General features: G+C 38.8%; 1 protein-coding gene and 2 long non-coding RNA genes across 4 annotated transcripts in view; 2 read left to right on the top strand and 1 right to left on the bottom strand.

Annotated features, from left to right (window-relative positions):
* The first annotated feature begins 1,226 nt into the window (after positions 1-1,226).
* On the top strand, positions 1,227-16,351 carry LOC117677342 (uncharacterized). The gene is made up of 3 exons (XR_004594755.3): positions 1,227-1,372; positions 7,809-7,913; positions 16,226-16,351. It is a non-coding gene; the product is annotated as an uncharacterized LOC117677342 (long non-coding RNA).
* A 28-nt stretch (positions 16,352-16,379) lies between these two features.
* Positions 16,380-23,754, bottom strand: part of ADGRL4 (adhesion G protein-coupled receptor L4) — a 100,353-nt gene continuing 92,978 nt past the window's right edge. For both annotated transcript variants that reach the window (XM_087889863.1, XM_034437057.3), the window contains 2 exons: positions 21,527-21,695; positions 16,380-18,687 (listed from right to left, as the gene is read on the bottom strand). In XM_087889863.1, coding sequence (XP_087745989.1) covers positions 18,625-18,687; positions 21,527-21,695 — 232 coding nt within the window. In that variant the 3' untranslated portion in view covers positions 16,380-18,624. The remainder of the gene's footprint in view (positions 18,688-21,526; positions 21,696-23,754) is intronic.
* LOC148114634 (uncharacterized) lies at positions 18,642-20,089 on the top strand. Its single transcript, XR_015733133.1, has 2 exons — positions 18,642-18,729; positions 19,865-20,089. It is a non-coding gene; the product is annotated as an uncharacterized LOC148114634 (long non-coding RNA).

Consider the following 23,754-nt stretch of genomic DNA (forward strand, 5'->3'; position numbering starts at 1 on the left):
CAAAACCTGGGTGGGCGTGGCCAACTCAACATCACTCACTCCCACCCAGTCACATGACACCCCCCAGCCACACCTACCCAGGTTTTGTGGTGCCAGGTATTTTCTTTTAAACAGGTCTTTCCCTTTCTCTCTCTCCCCCTTCCCCTCTCCCATCTTTCTCCCTCTCCCTCTTTCTCCCTCCTCTCTCTCTCTCATCTCTTTCTCCCTCTGTCTCCCTCCCTCCCTCCCTCTCTTTTTCTCTCCCCCTCTTTCTTTCTCCCCCTCTTTCTTTCTCCCTCTTTCTCCCATCTTTCTCCCTCTCTCTCATCTTTTTCCCTCATCTCTCTCTTTCTCATCTTTCTCCCTCATCTCTCTTTCTCTTTCTCATCTTTCTCCCTCTCCCTCTCTTTCTCATCTCCCTCCCTCTCTCTCTCTCGTCTCTTTTTCTTTTCCCCCTCTCTCTTTCCCCTCTCTCTGTCTCTCATCTCTCTACCTCTCTCTTTCTCCCTCTCTCCTGCCCTCCCACCCTACCTCCAGTTCCCTCTTGAACCATTTCCAAAAACAGGCGAGGGTTGGGGTTTTTTTTCCTGATGTTATTCTTTCTTCTTCTTTGGGTGCTTTTTACCATATCATTTAATTTTAAATCAAGAGTCATTTCAGGTTCCCAGATAAATGAAGCTCTTTTGTCCCCCTGCTGTAGCTCCCTGTCGGCTGGCTGCCCCCCTCCCCTCCCCCTCCCCTCCTCCTCACTCCTCGCCTGCCCTGAAAAGAGAAGGGTGGTGGAGGCGGATGGAGACTCACTCCATATTTTAGAGCAGAAGCGAAGTGCCCCTCTACTTGCCTCTTTTTCTGGCCCTTGTTGGGAGATGCACAACTTTCTCCACCCCGAGTCACCAACTGGGCCACCCCAGCCGATGCTCCCTGTTGTAATGGGCTCCAGTAGGAGGAGGACGGCACGCCATCTCCCCCATTCTGCAGCGTGCTAAATTTTAGTGCAAGAGCAGCAAGCAGCCATGGAGGCAGCAAGAGGAATATGGGGAGATGCGCGACTTTCTCCACCCCAAAACACTGGCTGGGGCGCGTCTCCCCATATTCCTCTCGCCAGCTCCATGGCTGCTTGCTGCTCTTGCACTTAAACTTAGCATGCTGCACAATGGGGACATGGCACTCCCTCCTCCTCCTCCTGGAGCCCATTATGACACAGAGCATTGGCTGCAGCCGGGTGGCTCAGCCAGTGTCTCGATGCAGAGCAAAGTCATACGTGTCTCCCCAGCTGCCGAGGTGCGCACAGTGCCAACAAGGGTTGGAAAAAGAAGCAAGGGGGTGCTTTGCTCCTGTTCTGGAAAATGGAGCCAGTCTATCCACCACAGTCGCCCTTCTTTTCTCATGGCAGGTGAGGAGTGAGGGGGAGGGGAGGGGCCACCCTGTGGTGAGATCATCTGACAGGGAGCGCAGAAGAGGGCCCAAAGAGCCACATGCGGCTCTAGAGCCGCACATTGCTGACCCCCGCCTTATGGTCAACAGTGACTAACAGAGTAAAATCTGCATTTTATGTAAAATGGGTTCCTCACATGTTGATACCAAGTATGAAAGCTTCAAGACATGAAATTTTCCAGTAACTGCTGTCATACTAGGAGAATGAAAATGAGAAGATTCTTCAAAGCATCATGTCAGCCAACAAAATGTTGTCTCATCATTTTGGTCCAGTAAAAAAGTGCCATCAAAAAGTTTTACCAGAGGGAGAGGACAATAAAAACTCAGATTTCATATGGAAAGCTCATGTTTACAATTTTTGAAGATGCAGATGGTATAATTCACTAGAATTTCCTTTAACTTGCCAGCACTATCAACACAGTGCTACATTGCAGTGATTAAACAGATTTTGGAAGCAAAAGAAAAAATTTTGGTGTAAGATAACATCATTGGCCTCATATCTCAAGAGACAATTGTGAGGTTGTATCTCATTTTGTTACCCCATCTGACATATAGTCTAGATTTGGCATCATGTGGCCTCAATGTTCTCCAAAATGAAGGAACACTGTCATGGACAACAGTTTAATTCAAATGAAAAGATAGACAGAACTGTCATAACCTGAATACAGAGAAAAATTAAGGTTTTTTTTTTCATCATGACTTTAAGAACTTTGCCTATTGTTGGCATAAGTATATAGTGAATAGATGTGGCAATTCTCTGTAGAACTGAATACAGATAAGCAAAGGTTTCATTTTAGGAATTACGGTTCTCTTATTTATGAAAATATCCTTACTTTACCTAAATTATGGAAACGGAAGTAATACTTTTCATTTGGATTTTATTTCATTGCAATCATTCTCTTCAGAACATCATAAAGAAGTTACAATTATAAAACCATTTACCGTATTTTCCGGCATATAAGATGACTTTTTAACACATGAAAATCTTCTCAAAAGTCGGGGGTCATCTTATACGCCGGGTGTCGTTCTCCTGTAACCAGGCAGACCAGCCCGAAAGACTCTGACGAGCCTTAAATGGCTCTGGCGATCCAAGCTCTGATGATCTGCTAATCAGGCAACTCAGCTGGGATCGCCAGAGCCCAGAGCCCTGTAAAAGGAAAACAGTTTCCCCCCTCCAGCTTGCTTACCTTAGCTGCTAATTGCAACGCTTGCCTTGCTTCGCTTGCCTGAATTGATTCCATCAGCAAGCAACTCCCTGCCTGCAATCAAGCAGGCAGGAGTTGTGGACTTCAACTCCCAGAATTCCTCAGCCAGCAAAACAAAGCTGGCTGAGGAATTCTGGGAGTTGAAGTCTACAAGTCTTAAAGTTGCCAAGGTTGGAGACCCCTATTCTATTGGGTAAGTTTTTTTCCCCTTTGGGAGCTTTAAAAAAAATAGTTAATTGGGGTTTTTTTTAGTTGTTCTTTTTTAGACCTAGCCATTTAAAGTTTAGGAAGTTTTAAATTTAGTTTTCATCTAAAAATAAAAATAAAATAATATTTGTGCAGCTTTCTGAGATTTAGTGTGTTTCTGTAGTGTTTCACTCTAACTACACAAACACAACATCTCACAAAGCTGTATGTGGAATTTTGTGTGTGTAAAGTGTGAAAGTTGTTTTTGGGGGCTTTTTGTGGCTGTGTGAGGTTCCTGCTTGTTGCAGGGACCATTTTGGGTCTAGCACAGCTGCTTTTACATTGTGGGTGAGCCAGTTGTGTTGTGTTGTGTGTGTGTAAAGTGTGAAAGTTGTTTTTTGGGGCTTTTTGTGGCTGTGTGAGGTTCCTGCTTGTTGCAGGGGCCATTTTGGGTCTAGCACAGCTGCTTTTACATTGTGGGTGAGCCAGTAGATGTTTTTTAATTTTTATTTGGTGTGCGTTGGAAGAGGGGTAGTCTTATATGGTGAGTATAGCCCAAACCCTATATTTTAACAGGAAAAGTCGGGGTCGTCTTATACGCCCAGTCGTCTTATACGCCGGAAAATACGGTAGTTCCCTAATTTTGAGCTGTCCTAAAACTTGGACCATATTTGGCATTTGATGAGTTTATATGTATGCCTTGCTGAAATATGCTCAATGAAAAGCTAGCTTCATATAAAAAAATATTGCATGGACTCAGTATGTTATCTGAAGTAAGCACCTCTAATAGTAATGAACTAATCTACCTTTAGCTCCTGTAAGTTGTTCTCATTGGGACATGACTAAGGTTGCTATATATGTATCTTTATTGCTATCTAGTGGTCGACCAAATGTTTGCAGCCTTGATATAGCATTACCTGCAGGTAAAATACTCGAGAGGCACTATTATACAACTGATTAAATTACTTTTCATTTCCCTATCCTTCTTAGGAATTCTGTGATACTGGTCTGATATATAAAACAGCAGTCACGACATTTTAGATAATTGCGAGAATCTTAAAATCAATGAATTATTGAAAGAACAGGGCATCCACATTGACTGGTGGCCATATCTGCAGATCAAATCTAGGCATCAAAAAGATAGGGAGGAATTCGGAATAGAGATGGGATCAAATAGATTTGACAAATTATTGACAGGCTCGGAAAACAAATTACTATCTAAATTATACAATTATTTGCTAGAATATGACAGAGCAGAGAAGGTGGTAAAGGAACAAATGATTGCGTGGGCAACCAACATAGGGCATAGTATTAATTTGGCAGATTGGGAAATAATTTGGAATAGGAACTATAAATTGACAAGAGTGGCAGCATTTAAAGAAAATCAGTATAAAATATTGTACAGATGGCACTTAGCCGCTACAAGATTAGCCAAAATTTACCCAAATTTGAGACCAAATTGTTGAAAATGAGACCACCACAAGAGTACCTTCTTTCACATGTGGTGGACATGTCCCGAGGCGATCAAGTATTGGAAAAAGATTTGAAAATGGATCCAGGAAGTAATTGAGGAAAACATAGATTTGGCACCTGAAACCTTTCTCCTGGGAGTACTAAAGAGGACATATGAGAAAAGAAAGAGATACTTAATTATACACATTATCACGGCAGCCAGACTAACCTATGCACAGCATTGGAAAGAAAAGAGAATACCACCAGAAAAACACTTAATTCGGAAAATCTTAGAATGCGCTGAGATGAGCAAATTAACATATGAGATTGAGGAGAAAGAGGAATCGGAATACTATACGGTGTGGGGGCTATGGTATAGATGGTTGGAAGATAGAATAAAGAAAGGAAGAGAGATAGCTTAGAATAGCCAAACAAGGGAGCAAATTAGGAGATATTATAAATTAAGAATGTATTCAATCTGTATTATATTATCACTGTCAAACCGATATTCTATGTATTGCACTATAACTACTCTAATAAAAATTTAAAAAAAACCAGCAGTCACATCTTTATGTGATTACTATGTGACAAGAAACAATGGATGGAATCTACTCAAAGACAGTGGCAACCTGGAATTAAGGAGAAACTTCCTAACAGTGAGGACAATTAACCAGTGGAACAGCTTGCCTTCAGAAGTTGTGGGTGCTTCATCACTGGAGGCTTTTAAAGAAAATACTAGACAGCCACCTATCTGAAATGGTATAGGGTCTCTTGCCTGAGTAGGGGATTGGATTACAAGACCTTCAAGGTCCCTTCCAACTCTAGTCTGATTGAAGACTTTTTTTTCTAGGAAGCAGCAACCAAAATGCTCCTATTCTAAGGAGCAGTCCTGAATTGTATAAAGAACATATTGCTTCAAAATATACAGCTGATTCTGAACTTTATAGTATCTATTTCTATACAATACAATCATATTAGAGAACACAGTACCAACATTCTACAACAGATTGTAAAAAATATTAATATCAGTGTAAATACATTAAATAAACATTGTTTTGTTTTGTTTTGTTTTGTTTTGACTCTATGAATGAAAGATCTCAAAGTGGTAGTTTTTCTTCTTGCATTGACCAAATTTTGTACGTGATTTCTGTAGTTTTAATACTCAGCATAGCCACTTCTTGTACTGCTAGCCTCTCTTTTCTCGTCCTTTTCTTTTCCCCCAGCAACACCATTTTTCCATATCTATTTCAGTCCTTGTGATGTATCCAAGGAATGATAGTTAAATTTCATGATCCTTGCTTGCAACACATTCTAACCACCCAACTCAAACATTACGACGCTGAAAAATATACCATAAAAAAAAGAAACAAAACCACAGAAACCATCACAAATCAGTTAAAGTCCAACTTAATAGGCAATGGGGGACCCACCCCCCTGTCTTCTTCCTGATATGAACTCTGATAATAAAAGATAATTAGGTGTCCTGCAATTTAATATGTTTGCGAGTAGGAGTTTGTTTTAACATTCAATTATTAAAGTGAAACACTTTGTTCAACAACGAATTCTAAGTGGAAAAATCACTTCTATTTGTCATTTTGAATTAAATTATTCCTTAGCTGATTTTAGAGGCATGGATTTTTGTGTGCATATGCATATATGTGTACAGGTGCAAGGAATATGAAATGGAGATTCCATAAGCCTACAGGAAGATAGTTGTTTGGATCTTCATTCTCTTTCAGACCATCCACTATTAAGAATTGATTAGTGTTTCAAAGTAGCCCCTCTATGTAAACTACTTCATCCCCCAAATTCATCTTATTATGTGATCTACTGGTTTTCAAACATGGAGTCTGAGCTATGTAGGTAACCTTATATTTACCAGCCTAGGTACTCTTATTGGTAAAAGGGTTTGTTAGAATTTTATCCTCAGTTGTACCTGTGGGTAGAAGTGGTGGATCTATCAACTGGCTTTGCAGAGTCCTACACTCCTTTTTTTAATATAATATTTTTTACTAATGCTTGAATGAGCCTGAGGTTCATTCAACGGTTATGAATAATTATATTGGCTCCCCACACTATGCCATTGATAGACTTCTCCCAGTGAACGGGTAAAATTAGGCAATTATCCCATTCAATGGGTTGAATATTCTAGCATTTTTCAGATATTATATTAGTGTATCACATTATTAAAAGGCTGAACATAATGAAGGAAAAGATTCCTTGTGTGAAACATAATCCTTCATGTAAGTATTACTGTTGCACAGCCCTCCTTCTAATTAGCTTTATCATCAGCACTAATAGGACACTTGTCCCTAAAGACTATTCCTACTGTGATTCCAGATGGCCCTCTGAATTCTCAGAAGCTTTGCTGCCATGATAAATGACAGATGCGAGAGCTATAATCCGGTTTCAAGTCCAATAATGTTAGTTATGATGAAATAGCTAGTTGGATAGTGGTAAAGAATTGCAAAGCCATTGCATTCAGTACCAACATAAGAAGCTCAATGAAATGAAAACAAGCTAACCAACCAGCAGATGGTTCTCTTTCTGGGACAGCTTTGCAATACAATCTGCAAAATACTTCTTCGTAATTCTGCCATATTTCTAGAACAGATTTGATTCAAGAGTGAAAAAGGAGGGAAGTACCCCATGGTTGCCCACATTTAGAAGAGAAGAGCAGAGGGTGGTAAAATATCAAATCAAATTAGCTCAGAACGCTCTACAAAAAAAAGCAAAAAAACAAAAAACCTTAATCCTAACATTAAGAAAACTAAAAAGTTTTAGCTTAGGCAATCGCCAAATTTTGTACTTCTTTTGAACTGTAGGTAAGATGAATGACACAAAATCAAACAACATCAATCCTGGTCTGATAGAAATGATAAGAAATAAGCATTGTGTTCTCTCCCAGGTTAGTTCTTGAAAATGGGATAAATAAAGATCTTCCGAAATTCTCTCTAAAGACAGAACAAAGGAGCACTTGGTTTGGGATCCCATAGAACCATTTCCAGATGGACATAAAAACTATTAAAAAAGAATAAAGTTTTTCTACCAGCCCCACTGAACCACAGAGGGTAGAGCAACCAACTTAGCCATGATGAAGGCCCAACAAAATTGGAATTGAAAAGAGCAATAAGTTGATAGCACATGGTAAAATCTATAGACATTAATTTAGAATCTAGAAGCCATCAAACCTTCTTCTGCATCATCATCACAACAGTGGGCTTGAATCCCATATGAATCTCCCCTTCACCAAATTGGGCACTTCCAAATATTCCTTCTGTACTCCCGCTCAACTTTTAGAATCACAAAGGACCTCTTTTTTCTTTTTCAAGGAAATATACAACCACTCATATTCTGTACAACCACGAATATACACAGCATTTATAACTCCTCCCTTCAGAAGCAACTCCCCCTTTCCTCAGCTGCTTGAGAATATTTTTTTTTTACTCCTTGTTCCTGTTCGAACAGCAGGAAGCAAGTGGTAACAATTCCTGAGAAAACCCTTGAGAACGCTCCTTCTACATGGCTCAGGCTTGTTTGTTTCACTTCAAGGTTATCTGACTGAGAAGCAGGAAGTGGAAGTCATGTTCTTGATAAAACAATGGCTGACTTGGATGTTCCAGCAGAAGAGGAAGTGCTGTAGAAGCAACAGCAAAGGTGCCTCCCTCCCTTGCGCCTTCCTTTCCCTGCTACTTCCCTGCTATGATGCTTATTGTGGCTTGTGCTTATAGGCCTCAACATGGCCACTTCTCCTGCTTTGACTATTTCTATGCTTCTGAGTGTCAATTGCTCAGCTAGGTCACATGTTTGATTGTTTAGGATTCCATGAGTTGTGATCCCAAGATACTAGGCGACACTTGGTGAGTGGTAGACAGATAGGTTTCAAGCATGCAATTTTGAATGTTTGACAAAGCAAAGAAAATAATGTCAGAAATTCTGTGGAGATGGGTGGCCTTATAGAAAGCTTGCAGTAGTCTTGGATCATGCACCTTGCCCATTACTGCAAAAATGTATCTATAAGTTATTTGTGCCTGATTCAGTGGCTTGTAATACCCTCAACTCTCTTGAAAGTGTTGCATACAAATCATCTATTAAAAAGGTAGCCTACGTGATATCAAAGGAATTTCTTTTAAGATTCGGTGGATGCCTTTTCAATTTTGCTTAGCTTCAGGGGAGACATCTTTCAAACTGCAATCAACTGATGCATTTCCCATTCCCCATTAATTCATATATCTACTCCTCCCCCTCTGTCTGCTTAATGCTTTTCTTTGTCTACTATCATGTACAAGCAAGGCCCAAATCCTTCAAAATGAGGGTGTTCTCAGTCATCAATATGACCGCCTGTTCATCTTTTTTGCCTTTACTTTGAGGCAAGAATTGAACCTATACAGAATGTGAATAAATAAATTGTGCCAAATTCCTCTGTTTGATAGAGGAAGTATCAGTCAGCTGGATTCAGATTTAGTCCTTCTAAGACACATTAGACTTTATTTAATTACAAATAAGTTAAAGGTAGTTTGCTCCAATTCTGCAGTTCTTCCACAATAATCATCAGGGACATTATAATTTGCTTTACAAAAGTGCTTTATGCTGTGAAGGTAACGTTATTTGCCTTGTTGAGATGCACTGAGTCACTTGGAGGTCACCTTTGGCACTTCAGTTAGCCATCAGAGTGTTCTGCTCATATTCTGTACAAGATAGAGAGAAATGTCTTCTATCTAAAAGAGATCTTAGACAGATCGTAAGTAAAACAGTTTTTCTTTTCTTTTACTTTTTAGGAACAAGATTATGTTCTTCCTGAAGCAATTGCACACTTTTGCAGAGCCTACCCATTTACTGTATTATTTAGGAGTTCCCAGAATGCTATAAAACACATTTATCATTGTTTCTTTCTATGATGTAAACTTAGTTGCATATTGGTGCAAAGCAGAATACTCAATCAGTCAATCTATTGTCTTTTAATCTCAGAATCATTGATACAGACTAAACTGAGTTTTTCGACAGGTGTATTATATGCATACACTAAATGTTGTGGGAAAAGGTGGTTTGTCATTATTTGCTTTGTTGAGGGCTACATTTTTGCCATACTGTATTGGGCACTTCATGCAAGTTTAAAGAGGTAAGCAAAGTGTGTTCCAGAATCTGTTATGATTTATTTTATTTTATTTTTATTTTTGTATCAAGTCCTTCTTTGTTTCTATCCCTTCCTTATTTTTTTCCTCCTTCACATCAAGACTATTCAAGAAGGAGCAGATGGCCATTATCAAAAATCTCAATCAATAAATTGCAGTTTTTAAGTTAGATGAAGAGCAACCATGAAATAAGGCTTGATACCACCAGTTCAGGGGTAAAATGCTCTTGGTTCGGACTGGATCGCCTGATCTGGTAGCGATGGAGACGGGTGGTTCGGAGAACCGGTAGCAAAAATCCCTGCCCCCCCATGCCCAGCTGAGCCGCATAATCATCAGAGGCTTTTTTTTACTTTTAAAAGCATTTTTTCTACAACCTCTTTGGCTGAAAAAATGCTTTTAAAAGTAAAAAAAAAAAAAGCCTCTGATGATCGCGTGGCTCAGCTGGGATCTAAGCTGAGTTGCCTGATCGGCAGAGGCTTTTTTTTTTTACTTTTAAAAGCATTTTTTTAAAAAAAGCCTCTGCCGATCAGGCAACTCAGCTGGGATCATCAGAGCCTTTTGAAAGCACTTTTTTACAACCTCTTCAGCGAAGAGGTTGTAGAAAAAATGCTTTTAAAAGTAAAAAAAAAAAAAAAGGCCACGCCCACCCTGTTACATTACATCCCCCCCACCAAGCCACGCCTACAGAACCGGTAATAACAAATTTTAGATTTCACCACTGCACCAGTTGTTCTGTAATGTAGAACATGCAGATCACTGAAAATCATCTTTATTTCTACATGGTGAAATTCTTTCATTGGATGCTGCTATGTTATATTAACGATACTTTGTTGCAAATACTCACTATGATTCACATATGTTAAAACTATGTATGTATATATCTACATATATGCACATAGATATGGACATAAATACAGATACCTTATTTGCATGAAGCATAAAGTCTATGCTTAAAGTCTAAAAAAGATCCACAATGAAAAATTATTTATCTTTAGTTATTCAATTATTGTAGAATTTCAGTTACCAGCAATCTGGCCAGCATGGTCAATAATGAAAGATGCTGGCACTTGTTTAGAAAAGAAAAGAAAACATACATACATACATACATACATACATACATACGTGTGTGTGTGTGTGTATGTGTATTCTTTTACTCCAGTGAATCATCTCCTTGTACTCTTCCCTCTAATGGCAATGGGAATAATAGTAAATCAAGTAATAGTATTATATATGTACCTTGTAACTTCTGGAAGGTCAGGTCAAAGGTGCATGTTTGACTTCTGCAAAATGGAAGTCAATGTTATTTCTTCAAAGCATAAATGTTAGATTAACTCCCTCCCCTTTTAAAATAGATATTTTGCATAACTACCTTTGCCTGATGGACTTAGCATGCATTTTCACAAGACTTGCTCAAGCTAAGATTTAGGGATATAAAGAAATAACAGGTAATACTGAAAAAACATTGGTTTTCCTATTCCGTTAATGTCTCATAAATTTTATAGATTATATGAAAACGAATCTTTGCAAAAATAGTCCAATTTCATATTACTTAAACTGTGGGCTGAGAGCAATGGAAGGATGTTATTAATGACATTTCTGGGCTGTTCCATGCAACACTTTGCATAGAATACGCTGAAATAATAACTAAAGCAATACAATTTTTATTTTAAAGAACAACTCCATTACTTTCTAGATGTGATTGCAAGAAAACAGGTTTCTTGGGAGTTTGGGTTAAGCAGAAGGATAAACACATAGAGTGCCTATGATTTAGAAAAGGGGTATTCAAACTGGACAACTTTGAGATTTGTAGATTTCAACTTCCAGAATTTCCCTGACAGCATGGCTGGCTGAGAAATTCTGGGAGTTGAAGTCAAAAAATGTTAAGAGTTGTTCAGTTTGGAGACCCCTGGTTTAGAGTCCATTTGGCCAGTTCTGTAGTTTGTAGAATATTGCACAAAGACCTTGAAGATGAAAAATATGCAGTTTGTCATTGACTTACAACATTTCTGATATATTTGCTATCATAATGTATCCCTGCTTTATCAGGAAGATATCAGAAATAGCATGAATAATTGGTGGCATAACAAGGGCGTCACTGCAATTCATTTGCATTTTCAGATTTCTGGAATTCAGTTAATAATTTATGTATAACAATGTCAACAGAAATATCCTTGAAAAAACTTCGCAGTTTCTAACTTAATATCTGAGGAAATCAGTTAGCAGTAAAACATAGTATTGTAATATTTTTTTCATGTATTTTGAGAAGAACCTTAAACAATATGATGTATATCCCATCCTTTTATATTTCATTGGAGCACTATGAATACAATTTTCATATATTCAGGTATTTCATGTATTTCTCATTACTGTAAGCCAAACTTGGAGTCAGGAGGATATTCTTTAAAATTACACACGAGACAATACAAAATGGCATTACAAGCAATGTCATTTAATTTTTTGTGCAAAGTAATTGTTTGTGTGCTGTTCTGTGGATGTGGCTTGGTGGGCGTGGCATGGTGGGCATGGCAGGGGAAGGATACTGTAAAATCTCCATTCCCACCTCACTCCAGGGGAAGGATATAGCAAAATCCCCATTTCCTCCCGATTAGGTGGGACTTGGGAGGCAGAGAATAGATGGGCTGGGGCCAGTCAGAATTTTTACTACTGGTTCTCCGAACTATTCAAAATTTCTGCTACCAGTTCTCCAGAACTGGTCAGAACCTGCTGAAACCCACCTCTGATGTACCTGTAATGAATGCCAGGTCAGTCCTTCAACAGAGGGAGGCCTTATTACCAGGCTTGCACTTAGCAGAAGAATCTCGAAAGAGCCTCAAGTCTATTCTTACAAAAACTTAGTCTAACTAATCAACTAATTTGGGGTGGGGTTTCTGCTATTTTTTAAGCTTTGCTTTAGGGTTGACATAACCTTCTGGGAAACCTCTATTTGCTTGAATCTATGTATTTTGGGTCTGCTTAAGCTATTGGACTGGTTTGGCACTATCAATGTCTAATGCTGCATACACAAAAATGCAAATTTTTATCCTGTACATTTTCAGCCTCCAGTACTCAGAATCTTCTGGTATATTCATCATGATGAGTTGAAAAGATCCATTTAGTCAACACTGTTCATATGACCAGCTTGCCGGATGATGACACCTGTTTTTGAAGTTTATGTAATATCGTTTACCATTCTGGTCCAATTATAGTTGGCATATAGATGTTTTTTGATTTCCCACTCTCAGGTAGAGAGAGCTTGTTCACATTTTTCTCTCTTATTTAGGAAATACAGTAAAATGATTAAAATATGTCAAGGAATATCTTACCCATGCCCTTGAACAGGTGTTAAACATCATGCTTCATCATAGTAAGCAATAACGTTTTAAAAAGCTAACATTCTTAGAATGACTGTTCTAAGTCAAGAAGTTTGATGCCATGGATTAATCTCAATAGTGCTTGTAATTTGGAGGATCTGGTATTTCTTCATGCAGCTTTTCTTCTTTCTTAAACTGCACAAATGCGCTGCTCCTTGAGCATATTTTTCTTGAAAAAAGACAGAATTACAGTCTAAAAGAAAATTGTAACTTTATGTTGGCTAAATTGTTTTGCACAAGGTGGATTAGCTGCAGACTACTACAGTTAGTGAGTAAATAAAATTAGCATGGCTTATATCCTTTTATCCTTGTGACAGAAAAGCATGAAGAAAAAGCAGAATCAGGTGACTTTATTATGCTGCATCTGATAATTTAGCGAAGGCTAAATATGTCAGTGAATCATTATATTTTTCACTTTTATTCATTTTGCTTAATTATGTTTTCAGTCAAGCAGGCAGTGGTTATGTCTTAACTTACATGATCTAATAAAAAAGTTCAGCTGTTCAGCGACAGCTGAATATCTTATTTTCCAGGTGTGTATTGCTATGATGTGGATATTGGATAATGTGCATGAAATGCCTTCACCTTGGATGCCATACTTCTCAACTTCTTTGCTGGCTTCCTTTTCAGATCATTGACTAACTTCAGTTAGAGACACTTTTTGCCATCAGATTTACAAACAAACAAACAAAAAATCAAACCACACACAAGGAGACGAATGCAGGCAACAGAAAATAAGGATGATGATAAAAGGATATAAGGCATGCTAATTTTAAGAGCTGTGGTGGTGCAGTGGTTAGAATGCAGTACTGCAGGATTGTTGGGTTAATATGCTGATTCTGTAAACTGCTTAGAAGGGTCTTAAAGGACTGTGAAGTGGTATATAAGTCTAAGTGCTATTTCTATCAATGGCAAGTGAGAGGATGAACAGCATAGAGAGGTGGGACATTTGTGTATCAGAAAAGGTCCACAGGTGTACCACATCAATGAGTCACAAGTGAATGTCGGATAATGTTGCACAACTGTTCAGCCAGAACTCTGCCTTGTGGGATCATTGGGGCTTTCATTGCTTCTCCCAAGTCCCAGGAATCTGTGATATCATGGAATTCTGGGTTCACAACCTGGAAATCATGCATAAGAGTTGTATGCAGTGCAGTGAAAAAGGTTGAAAACTACTCACACAGGGTGTTCAACTTTTGCCAAAGTCAAAAACAAAACTGAAGAGTAGTGTTATCCCTTAAGAGCTTGATCAGTTGAATCTCCTGCAGCATAGAATTTTACTGTCTGGATATTATCACTGATAACTCCATTATGGAATAGAGCCAGGGAAGAAACTCAACCAAACAAGCAAGAAAAGTTTTGGGATGTAGGCTACCTAGTTTCTGGAATCATTAAGTATTATACCAACATTATATGTTAGATTAGATCATAAGGATCAGTAAACTCAAATAGATGGCTAGACAGGCCGATTTAATATTTAATAAGAAAGAGGAAAGAATCTATTAGTGGAGAGTCTTGATTATCCCAATCTGATCCCTTAGGAAAGAAAGAAAGACCATTGGCTTCAAAGCAAAGTATTCTTTTACTAAAGGTATTGGTTGCAGTAAAGTCAAGCCAGCTCTGAATTCTTCCGTGTGTGCAAGATACAAAAAAGGTTCACCCACAGCCATCCTTCCCCTGTGACTAGTCTGTTTCCAGACAACCGGAGATCGTTTGAGAACACTGAGATGTTTGGGGGTAATCCACAAATTTCTCAGGGTGCTTGGTCTTGGATTGCTTTCTCATCACATACACACACAGCTTTTTTCCCCTTTTATCCTCCTTCCTCCCTTCCAACCTTTGATGGCAGGATACTTGTGAGGCACTAAGCCGAATCAGGCAGAGCTGACATTGAGAGCAATAATGGAAGAGTTCCTTGATGAACGTAAGCAATATTAAAGCTGTGGATAAATAGGGGCTAGCTTGAAGGAAACCTCAATGCCAAGGACAGAGAATAGAATAGAATAGAATAGAATAGAATAGAATAGAATAGAATAGAATAGAATAATAGAGTTGGAAGGGACCTTGGAGGTCTTCTAGTCCAACCCCCTGCTTAGGCAGGAAAACTACACCACTTCAGGCTCAGAAGGAAGACTGATGATTTGAGGAATCACAAAAACCTACTACAGATAAACTTTTGGGGACAGCTGCATCCAAATAGAAGAAGTGGTGTAATGCTGTTGGTGACAATAAAGACAATGAAGGAAATGAACTGAGCACAGGTTTTTATATTGAAACAAAACAGCTTGGGAACGAAGTTGTTGAATCAGAGATCACCAGATGAGGAAAAATACAGTATTCTTTGTCATGCAATTTAAACTCTGCCAAAAGCTGTCTAATTTTCATTAAAACAAAATCCAATAGAAATGTTAACAATATTTATCTTAGTAAAAAAATCAGATGGCTCATTATCTGGAAATAATTATACATTTGCCATCCAAGCTATAGCATTTTGCTCCGGCTTCCTCAGAGTCAGAGTCTTAAAGAGAACATTAATAATAATAATCCAGATGGACTACTTCCCCTCCATTCCCACTACAGGACCATGTGATTCTTGAAGGAACATTTTTGATGGTCAATAGTTAATCGAAAGAAACATCAGGAGGAGATTGTAGCACTAAGCAATCCTATATTAAAATGGTGTAAGCTTTTGTGAGTTCCTGCTCTTAAAAACCATTGAGCCAATATTGCTACCAGACTTCTGATTTTTTGGCTAACATAGCATTCTTCTTACAACAGGGACAAGAATTGATATGATAGGAGGTGGCATGAACAATCAGTCAGTAAACCCTGTTGAATATGATTAGACATTAGCTTTTTGTCAAAATCCTGCATTAGCTACTTGCATAAAAATAATAGCACTTTTCTAACAACGAAAGAGTTCTGTAATGGCAGACCTCCTTGATGACTTCTTGAGATGGATTGTGTTGATTAAAAAAAAAAAGCCTGTGTAAATAATGGACTGAAAATAAAATATAATCCTGAGAGCTGTTATGTGGGGGAATTGAGGGCAAGATCAGCAAATAATTAATTTGCTGCATTGTGTCCAGAGTGTTTTTAAAGTAATGCAATAATAACTTGACATTAATATTACATTACTGGTATAATCCTTTGGTTGCAAGGTGACTCGAATGATGGGATAAATCGCAATAACTAGGAGTTGCCATTCAGTAGGAAAGTGAAGAATTAGAGAAAGAAATGCAAAGAATAGGACTAAAAAAAGAAATCAAAGCAACAAGGGAAAATATAAAGTCCCTCCATAAAGAAAAACAACAACTTCAAAGACATATAAAGAAAGGCTTTTGTTGCTTGTATTTCTGAGCTTCACTATCTAGTTGCATTTCCAATTCAGCTGAGATTTGGACTAGAAAAAGATTGAGAACTATTTTTATGTAACTTGTTTCTTTACATCAAATATTGGTTATAGGGGACCTATTCGGCCAGCTGCTATTGTTCCTTGACATCTCCACTGTTTTGCTGTAAATATCACCAGCCTTCCCCAACATCCCTGAGATTTGAGAGTCTTTGAAATTACAAGATAGAATGGCGGAGGAGGTAAAATTACAATGACAACACTCCAGTTCTTGTTAACATAGATTTGATTTATTATTATATAGATGCTCTGGCATTTGGAAAACAGCAACATTCTCTTTGATATTCTTAATTGAAAGGATTTATTTAATCCAATAAGCAGATTTACACTTACATCTAGGCATACATGTTCATCTCTCATTTATTCAGTCCTCTAAAAATTTTTCTCACTAAAGCCTAAGAGAGAAATTCTGTATTTCTGGAAAGTCTCTTATTTCTAGGTTTTGCGTGCATTTAAATTCTTTGAAATTAGTCTTCCAAGGATCATACTGGCCTGAAGAGGTCTTGCTGGAAGCAAATGTTGTTATATACAATGCAGTTTTCACATATACATGCAACATATACAGAACTGCAATCAGAAGGAGGCACATCTGTAACTACATATGGCATTTGGCTTGGGCACCATGCCCTGGAATGACCAGTTTAAATTCCACTAGCATATGCTAAAGCTCATCTGGGCTGGAAGGTCCAATGCATATTTTGGGCAGTATCAAATTAGTCCTGCCTAATGAGATTCAGTTGCTTGAGACTACCAACATTACTTTGGCAAAGGAATTGGGGTGCCTTCTGCATTTCAGCAAAACAAATCACATTGTCTCCATCATCTGATTCAATGCATTAAAGCAAACTTAAATCAATTCACACAGGCCGAATTACAAGGCTATCATCCTGTTCATAACAGGTTGACTTAGATCAGGGGTGTCAAACAGGCGGCCCGCAGGCCGGATGCTTCATGCACAGGCCACGTCCACCCCAGCTCCGCAAAGGGAAAAAACATCATGTTACGGTAGCGTGACACCTTGAGTTTGACACCTGTGACTTAGATCCTGTGACTTAGATCCTGTGACTATCATGTTGGATGTGGGGGAGAGAAGACATTAATAACATGAGTTCTTGCAGTATCTTTCCCCAGGTAATCTACCTCTCTCTCCCTCTCTCCCTCTCTCCCTCTCTCCCTCTCTCCCTCTCTCTCTCCCCCCCTCTCCCTCTCCCTCTCCCTTTCCCCCCTCTCTGTCTCTCTCTCTCTCCCCCGCTCCTGCTCTTCCCCCTCTCTCTGTATTTCTGTATGCAACTGGGTGAAACTTTCAAAGGGTCCTGTTGAGCCTTCCGTGGGACATGGTTTCCATAAAGTTTTAAGGAGAGGTTACTTTGTCACATCACTATGCTTTGTACACTTGCCCTTTCAAATGCTTTCCATACTGGTGATCTACTCAATGTTATGACATTGCCCGAATGCATATTTTAAGGCAGGATTGCATAAGAAAAGTTTTTCTTTAAATACACATCTGTGTCAAACATAAGGAGCCCCACCTTTTCTTTGCTAACGTAGATAAGTTGTTTTGAGTAAAACGTTTGAGGTGAGAATAATGAATACTGGTAGGCTATGTATCACTATTGACTATGCCATGTCAAAAACCCTCACTAGCAGATCATTGACTTTAAAAGAACTGTGTGGGGCAGATTTCCTTTATATCCCTATCCCTAGACACAGAGAATCCCCTTCCCCTCCCATGTGGGCAGTGAATGATTAGTATGCACCATCACTTTGTAGGACAAGGTTAGACAATGTTTTTCCCCCAAACTTGGCACCTTTAAGACAGGTGGACTTCAATTCCCAGAATTCCTCAATCAGCATGGCTGGCTGAGGAATTCTGGGAGTTGAAGTCCACCCATCTTACAATTGTCACATCTGAGAGATCTTGTGTCTTCCCCTTATGATCAGAACTAAAGAACTGCACACACTGCTATTTTCTTAATTTAGCTCCTTTCAAGGCAGGAGACAATATTTGACCAAGGTAAAACCTTTTTAAAACACTCTAATGGGTTGTATTCTCTTTAAATAGCAATAAGTGAAATTATTTCATTTACAAGCATTAGATATGAAATGAAGAGTCAATCTGCCAATAACAACAACAAAAAGCTTTTCACCTTGGATTCACTTTTCCCTCTTTCAAGCTTTAGCTGTTTGCCCTAAAGAGTCATGGGCGCCTTTAGAAGTCTTATTTGTTACACAATAAACCAGTCTGTCTTGTACAGATATGCATTTTTTGTACACAATATAGCATGCCTGAGTGCACATTTAAGTACAATGCGTATACCGGAGAGAAAATAATTGATTTAAGAGAGATGACAGCTCAGTAGCTCATTTCATACTTTCACAATATAGCAATTTTTCGAAAGCCTCTCGTTTTCTGCTTTCTTCCACAGTACAGCTCATCTTGGCTTTCCATCAATTTACCTCAAGCATCTAAAACAGCAAGGGACATTTCTGAACAGCCTGGAGTATTCATCCTGGATCTGAAATGAAAAGATACCATGAGCATCTTGGCTTACTATCAGGTAAATATGTATGTTTTAAGCATCTTTTACCAAATGTGGCTTATTCTGTTAGAAGGGCTTTAGATAATTTGGGCCCGCAGGGAATTAGAAAAGATGCTGATTAGATTTTAACAATGTAAGTTGTAGGACATTACATTAAAAAATTTCAGTCCGGAATCAGATGACTATAGTTAGTGAACCTCTTTAATTATTTGATAGGATTACTGCTGTATAATTTGAAATGCCTTCTGAAATCCCAGACCTGTGTTATATAAATCAGATTTCAAAGTCTTAATACATGAGTGTGAAATATGCATGTGCATGAATTATTTTATTCAAGCAGGATGGCAATTCTTGACTCACTTTTAAGTATGGGGCACTAAACTAAATCAGACTCCAACATTACTATAATGCATTTAATGTGTGCATTTCCAACTCTCTCTAGTTCTGATTATATTTTTCTTTAGATCTTATTCAACTCTGAATCAGATATTTAAGGCCTGCATGGTACTGCTGTGGAGAACAGCTATTAGTTTATTTATTTATTCAAAAACTTTCCAACTGATTTCTGTGGGGACTATTATGTTTGCAAGAAATTACTAGTCACTTGATCCCAAACATGTTGTGGATTCTTCATATCTCTTCTACATTCCTAGCAATTCCTGGTGAAGATTTTTTTTTTTTGAAATTATCAATTTTGAAATTTAATTTTACAGCCCTGCTTAATATTTTTTCCCCAAGTACTGTATGAAACAGTAAGGTATGATTCCTTCTTTCTTTAAACTGTTACCCTTTTGCATTTGTGCAAATAAACAAAAAATAAACTTCCTCATCATGCTATCAGTCAGTTAGTCAATCAATCAATTTGGTCCTTGTTATTCTGTGATGTGCTGCCATCTTTCTATAAAATGGAGGTGGACACCTAAATCCTGTATGCCTTAGAACAAGTTCAGAGGAGGGCTGTTGTTTTGACAAGGGGCTGCAAACAAATGCCTCTTTCATAAGGCCTCCTAATAGAGGCAGCAGTTGCCTTATTAACTATTTCAGAAATATATAAATATATAAGTATGTCTTCCCAAAACTTTTGCCCTTCACTGCAAAGGCACCTGCAGACTTGTTCCAGTTTTAATGCATGCTTTCTACTTTCTGTTAACAGAATCCTTGATGTCTGGATCAACTGCAGTGTCTCATCTGAGATAACATGTGTTCAGTAATTTTTCCACCTGACAAGGGAAGGGAAGTGGGGATGAAGGGACTCTTTAGACTACATCACCTTATGAGAAAATGATTCAACAAGTCTTTGGAAGACTGGACAGTCTTCAAGAATGTCTCACCTGGATTGGTCATGCAGGTGGGGGAACAAGATAATTGCTAAAGAGATGTTCCAACCTGTTTCCTTTTGTTTGTGAGAGTATAGGGAAAGAACAGGAGGGGAACAGATTCTTAGAGCCTCTCAGATAGAAACCATGGAATTGGAGAACAGGCAGCATCAGACCTGCTCTCTTATTCCTCTCCCACTTCTTCTCTTGCCATGAGTGGCAGGAAAAATGGTGGGAGAAATGGCACTTTTGGTGCCACTTTTCCAATCCAAATAAGTAATGATTGGAGTAGGATTAGAAAACTGGCAGCAGAAGTCTTGCTCATACTTCTCCTTGCTGGTGTTGCTATAGTGGTAGTGGGAGAAGTAGAGAGGCAAGAGGGAAAGAGCCACTCTGGTGCCATGTAACTACTTCCTAGAGTGGTCAGTTCAACACCATGGGGGCTTCTCTTGCCAGCAATTGTTACCCAAAGAGGCTTTCCCCACTCTTTTTCTTTCTCCTTCATTTTTCTTGTGCCAAGACAGAAAAGGAATAGCACAAAATAAACCAGGGTACTGTCTTAACATCTTACCAACTATGGGCTGCTGCTCAACATGTGAAGTCTGGATATACATTAATTTTTCCAAAGAGAGATTGAAGTAACCGAGTCTGCTTAACCTTCAGAAAAGATACCTGAGTGGACATGCTAGCACTTTTCAAGTATCTGAAGAGGCTTCAGATATGTTCTCTATCATAGATTGCAAATTATGGAATAAGGGCCTTAAGTAATAGATGGGCAGACTTAGATTGCATGTTAGGCAAAACTTTCTATAAGCAAGAGCATTTTGATAATCAAGCAGTTACTTATGAATATGACAGGATATATATTTGTTTGGGATATTTTAATTTAGATTACTGCACTGAGCAGATCATCCTGCATAAAATGTTGAAAACCGTATAAATGAGGAAATATATTAAACATAATTATCAGTATTGCCCTTATTCTGTGGATGGTGGGACAGTGCAGTGCAGACATCAGAGAAGTTTCTCTTACTAGTTTTGTTTGCAGTTCGAGTACCAAGACTACCACTTGGAAAATGCAAGTAGTAGTTTCAGAGTAGGTTCTTTTACTAAGACTGGGGCTTGGGTGCCTAATCATCCAATAAAACTTTCCAAGAGCCAATATTATTAAAGCTCTCCTGAAACAGTTCTGACTTATAAGTAGCTGCTATTTACAGGAAGGAAAGAAGGAAGGGAGGGAGGGAAGTAAGGAGGGTAGGTGGGAAGGAGGGAGGGAGGGAGATGAAGGAAGACATGGAGTGAGTGACTAAGTAAGCAAGCAAGTAAGTAATATATTGACAGGGAGGGAGGGAGGGAAGGAAGGAATACATTGACAGAAAGACAGGGAAGGAGGAACGGAGGGACGGACGGAATGAAGGATGGCAGGAAGGAGAAGAACATGTTAAAGATAATTTTGTATAAATGCACCTATTTACATATATTGGAAAAAAAAACCTTACTTTTCGTGACAGCACACAAAGAAATATAAAGATGAACAGTCCCTGAAATGCATTGAAAATTGTGAAAAGATATGCCGTGGCCACTGATCCCTGGATGACATGGAGTACGCCAAAAATCCACGTAGCCCCCAGGAGAAAAAGGAGAGAAAGTGCCCCTCGTGCACAGGATCTAGGGAGAAGGGAAAAGAGAGCTGTTAGCCTGGCTTTTCTTTCCAGTTCCTTCCCTTAAATGTGAGACACTGAGAGACCCTCGCGTTCTGCATTGCAGTGACATGGTTTCTGCTTTAGGGTGTGCTGCAGTGCCGTGGCTGGGATAAAGTTCCTATTTTGTTTTCTGAGCAGTCACCAACAAAAGTGGAAACGCTGATGGCTTTTAAACACTGGCTGTCTTAATCTTCAAATCTGTTTTCTCTAGTGTGCTGCAGAACCATATGATTTGATTTTAAATCTACTGTTGGTGCAATTCCCCAAGGTAAAACATATGTCTGTTATGAAGTATACCCCCTAAGAAACCTTGGGAAAAAAGAAATGTATGGCATGCTCTGAGGTCAGCATATGTGCCAGGCATCAGAGGGAACTTTTGGGCTGTTTCTCAGTTTCAGCCTCAGAGATAGTGCTTAGTTTGTTCAAAACACAGACTTTCTCCTTATCCTGAAACGATTTTGCTTTCACGATGCAAAGGACGTTTAAATTGTTGCAGGGTCAAGATATTGACTCCCAAACAGCTCACAGATCTGTTCCCTGAGATTGTTTCTCTCTTCTTACATTAACACATGCTAATATAAGTTTCCCCAGCTTTGGTCATGAGCTATGACAAATTACACAGTGTGCTCTTGCAAATGGACTCAGTCATTAATTTTCTGTTTCATTTGCAGCTCACTGGTTTTGAACTTCCTTTGCTGAAAGTCTCTCTCTCTCTCTCTTTCTCTTTCTCTTTCTCTCTCTCTCTCTCTCTCTCTCTCTCTCTCTCTCTCTCTCTCTCTCTCTCTGTGTGTGTGTGTGTGTGTGTGTGTGTGTGTCTTTCTCTCTCTCTCTCTCCCTGTCCTCCCTCTCTCTCCCTGTCCCCCCTCTCTCACACACACAAATCTCCCACCCCCATCTTCTCTCTTTTCATGCTGCTTCCTTAGACATGTACACTATAACCATTTGACTCCATTAGACTTGGCGCTCTGTGAGAACTGATCAGGTGGAGAATGGGAGCAAAGTAATCAATCAAAGAGCTGCTAAATCCTAACTATAAATCTAGTGCAATGACTTGAAACAACGTGAATGTTTCCAAGCAACAAAAACAGTAAGTTGCTTTCAATGGTCCCTATAGCACATTCCAGATTTTCCAGCACAAATGCTTTTCAAGGTCTCTATAAATCAGTTTTTAAAAAAGCAGATTGATGGAAAAATCATAGTAGCCCATGAAATAAAAAAAGAATAACAATAAAAAACAAACCCCGGTGAAGGAGGGGAAAAAAAAAATGGAACACCTATTTCTATAATCTCTCTGGAAATAGAGTGAAACACCAAAAGCCCTACCGAGAGTTTAGAACAAGAGAGTTAAACATATGTTTGGCTCCCCTTACTAAAGAGCCTCATATCTGGATTCTTATGCAATATGAAAACTTTAATCTGGCTTGCAAGAGTAAGATGGTCATATTAGCCAGACTTAATCTCAGATTTGTTGTTTTAAAAAAAACCTCCCAAAGCTTTAACTCTGAAGCTCTAGAGCAGGGCCGTCAAACTCCTGGCCCAAGGGCCGGATGCGTCATGCGCTGACCATGCCCACTCCCGGTTTTTCAAAGGGGAAAAAAGATATGTCATGTGACACCATCGTGACGATGCGAGTTTGACACCCCTGATCTAGAGGGACCATCTTCCCAGCCAACAGCTGCAGAAGCAGAATAGTTAGCAACCAAAGTTTCTCATTTGAAAAACTTAACGTATTTTAGAAATATTGATACAAGAAGAAATAATGTTTTTGCAAATGTCTCGGTATTTTGTGATGTCAGGAGATCTTTTTGTTTTACTCTTATTTTGTTCCCAAGAGATCGTTATAAAGGGTAAAATATCAATATTCTTTTGTAAAAAAATCATCCTGTGGAATTTAGGCATTGGTCAGCAAAGTAAATACTTTAATGCAATACAGTGAGGATGTCCTTTCTTATTACATTAAGAAACTGAAAATGCTTCAAAGAGTTGTAGTTAGCTAAGACTAACATTGCTTGGTAACAATTTAA

Source organism: Pantherophis guttatus, chromosome 3 (assembly GCF_059756535.1).
Source record: "Pantherophis guttatus breed Tessera chromosome 3, ASM5975653v1, whole genome shotgun sequence".
NCBI classification, from domain to species: Eukaryota; Metazoa; Chordata; class Lepidosauria; order Squamata; family Colubridae; genus Pantherophis; species Pantherophis guttatus.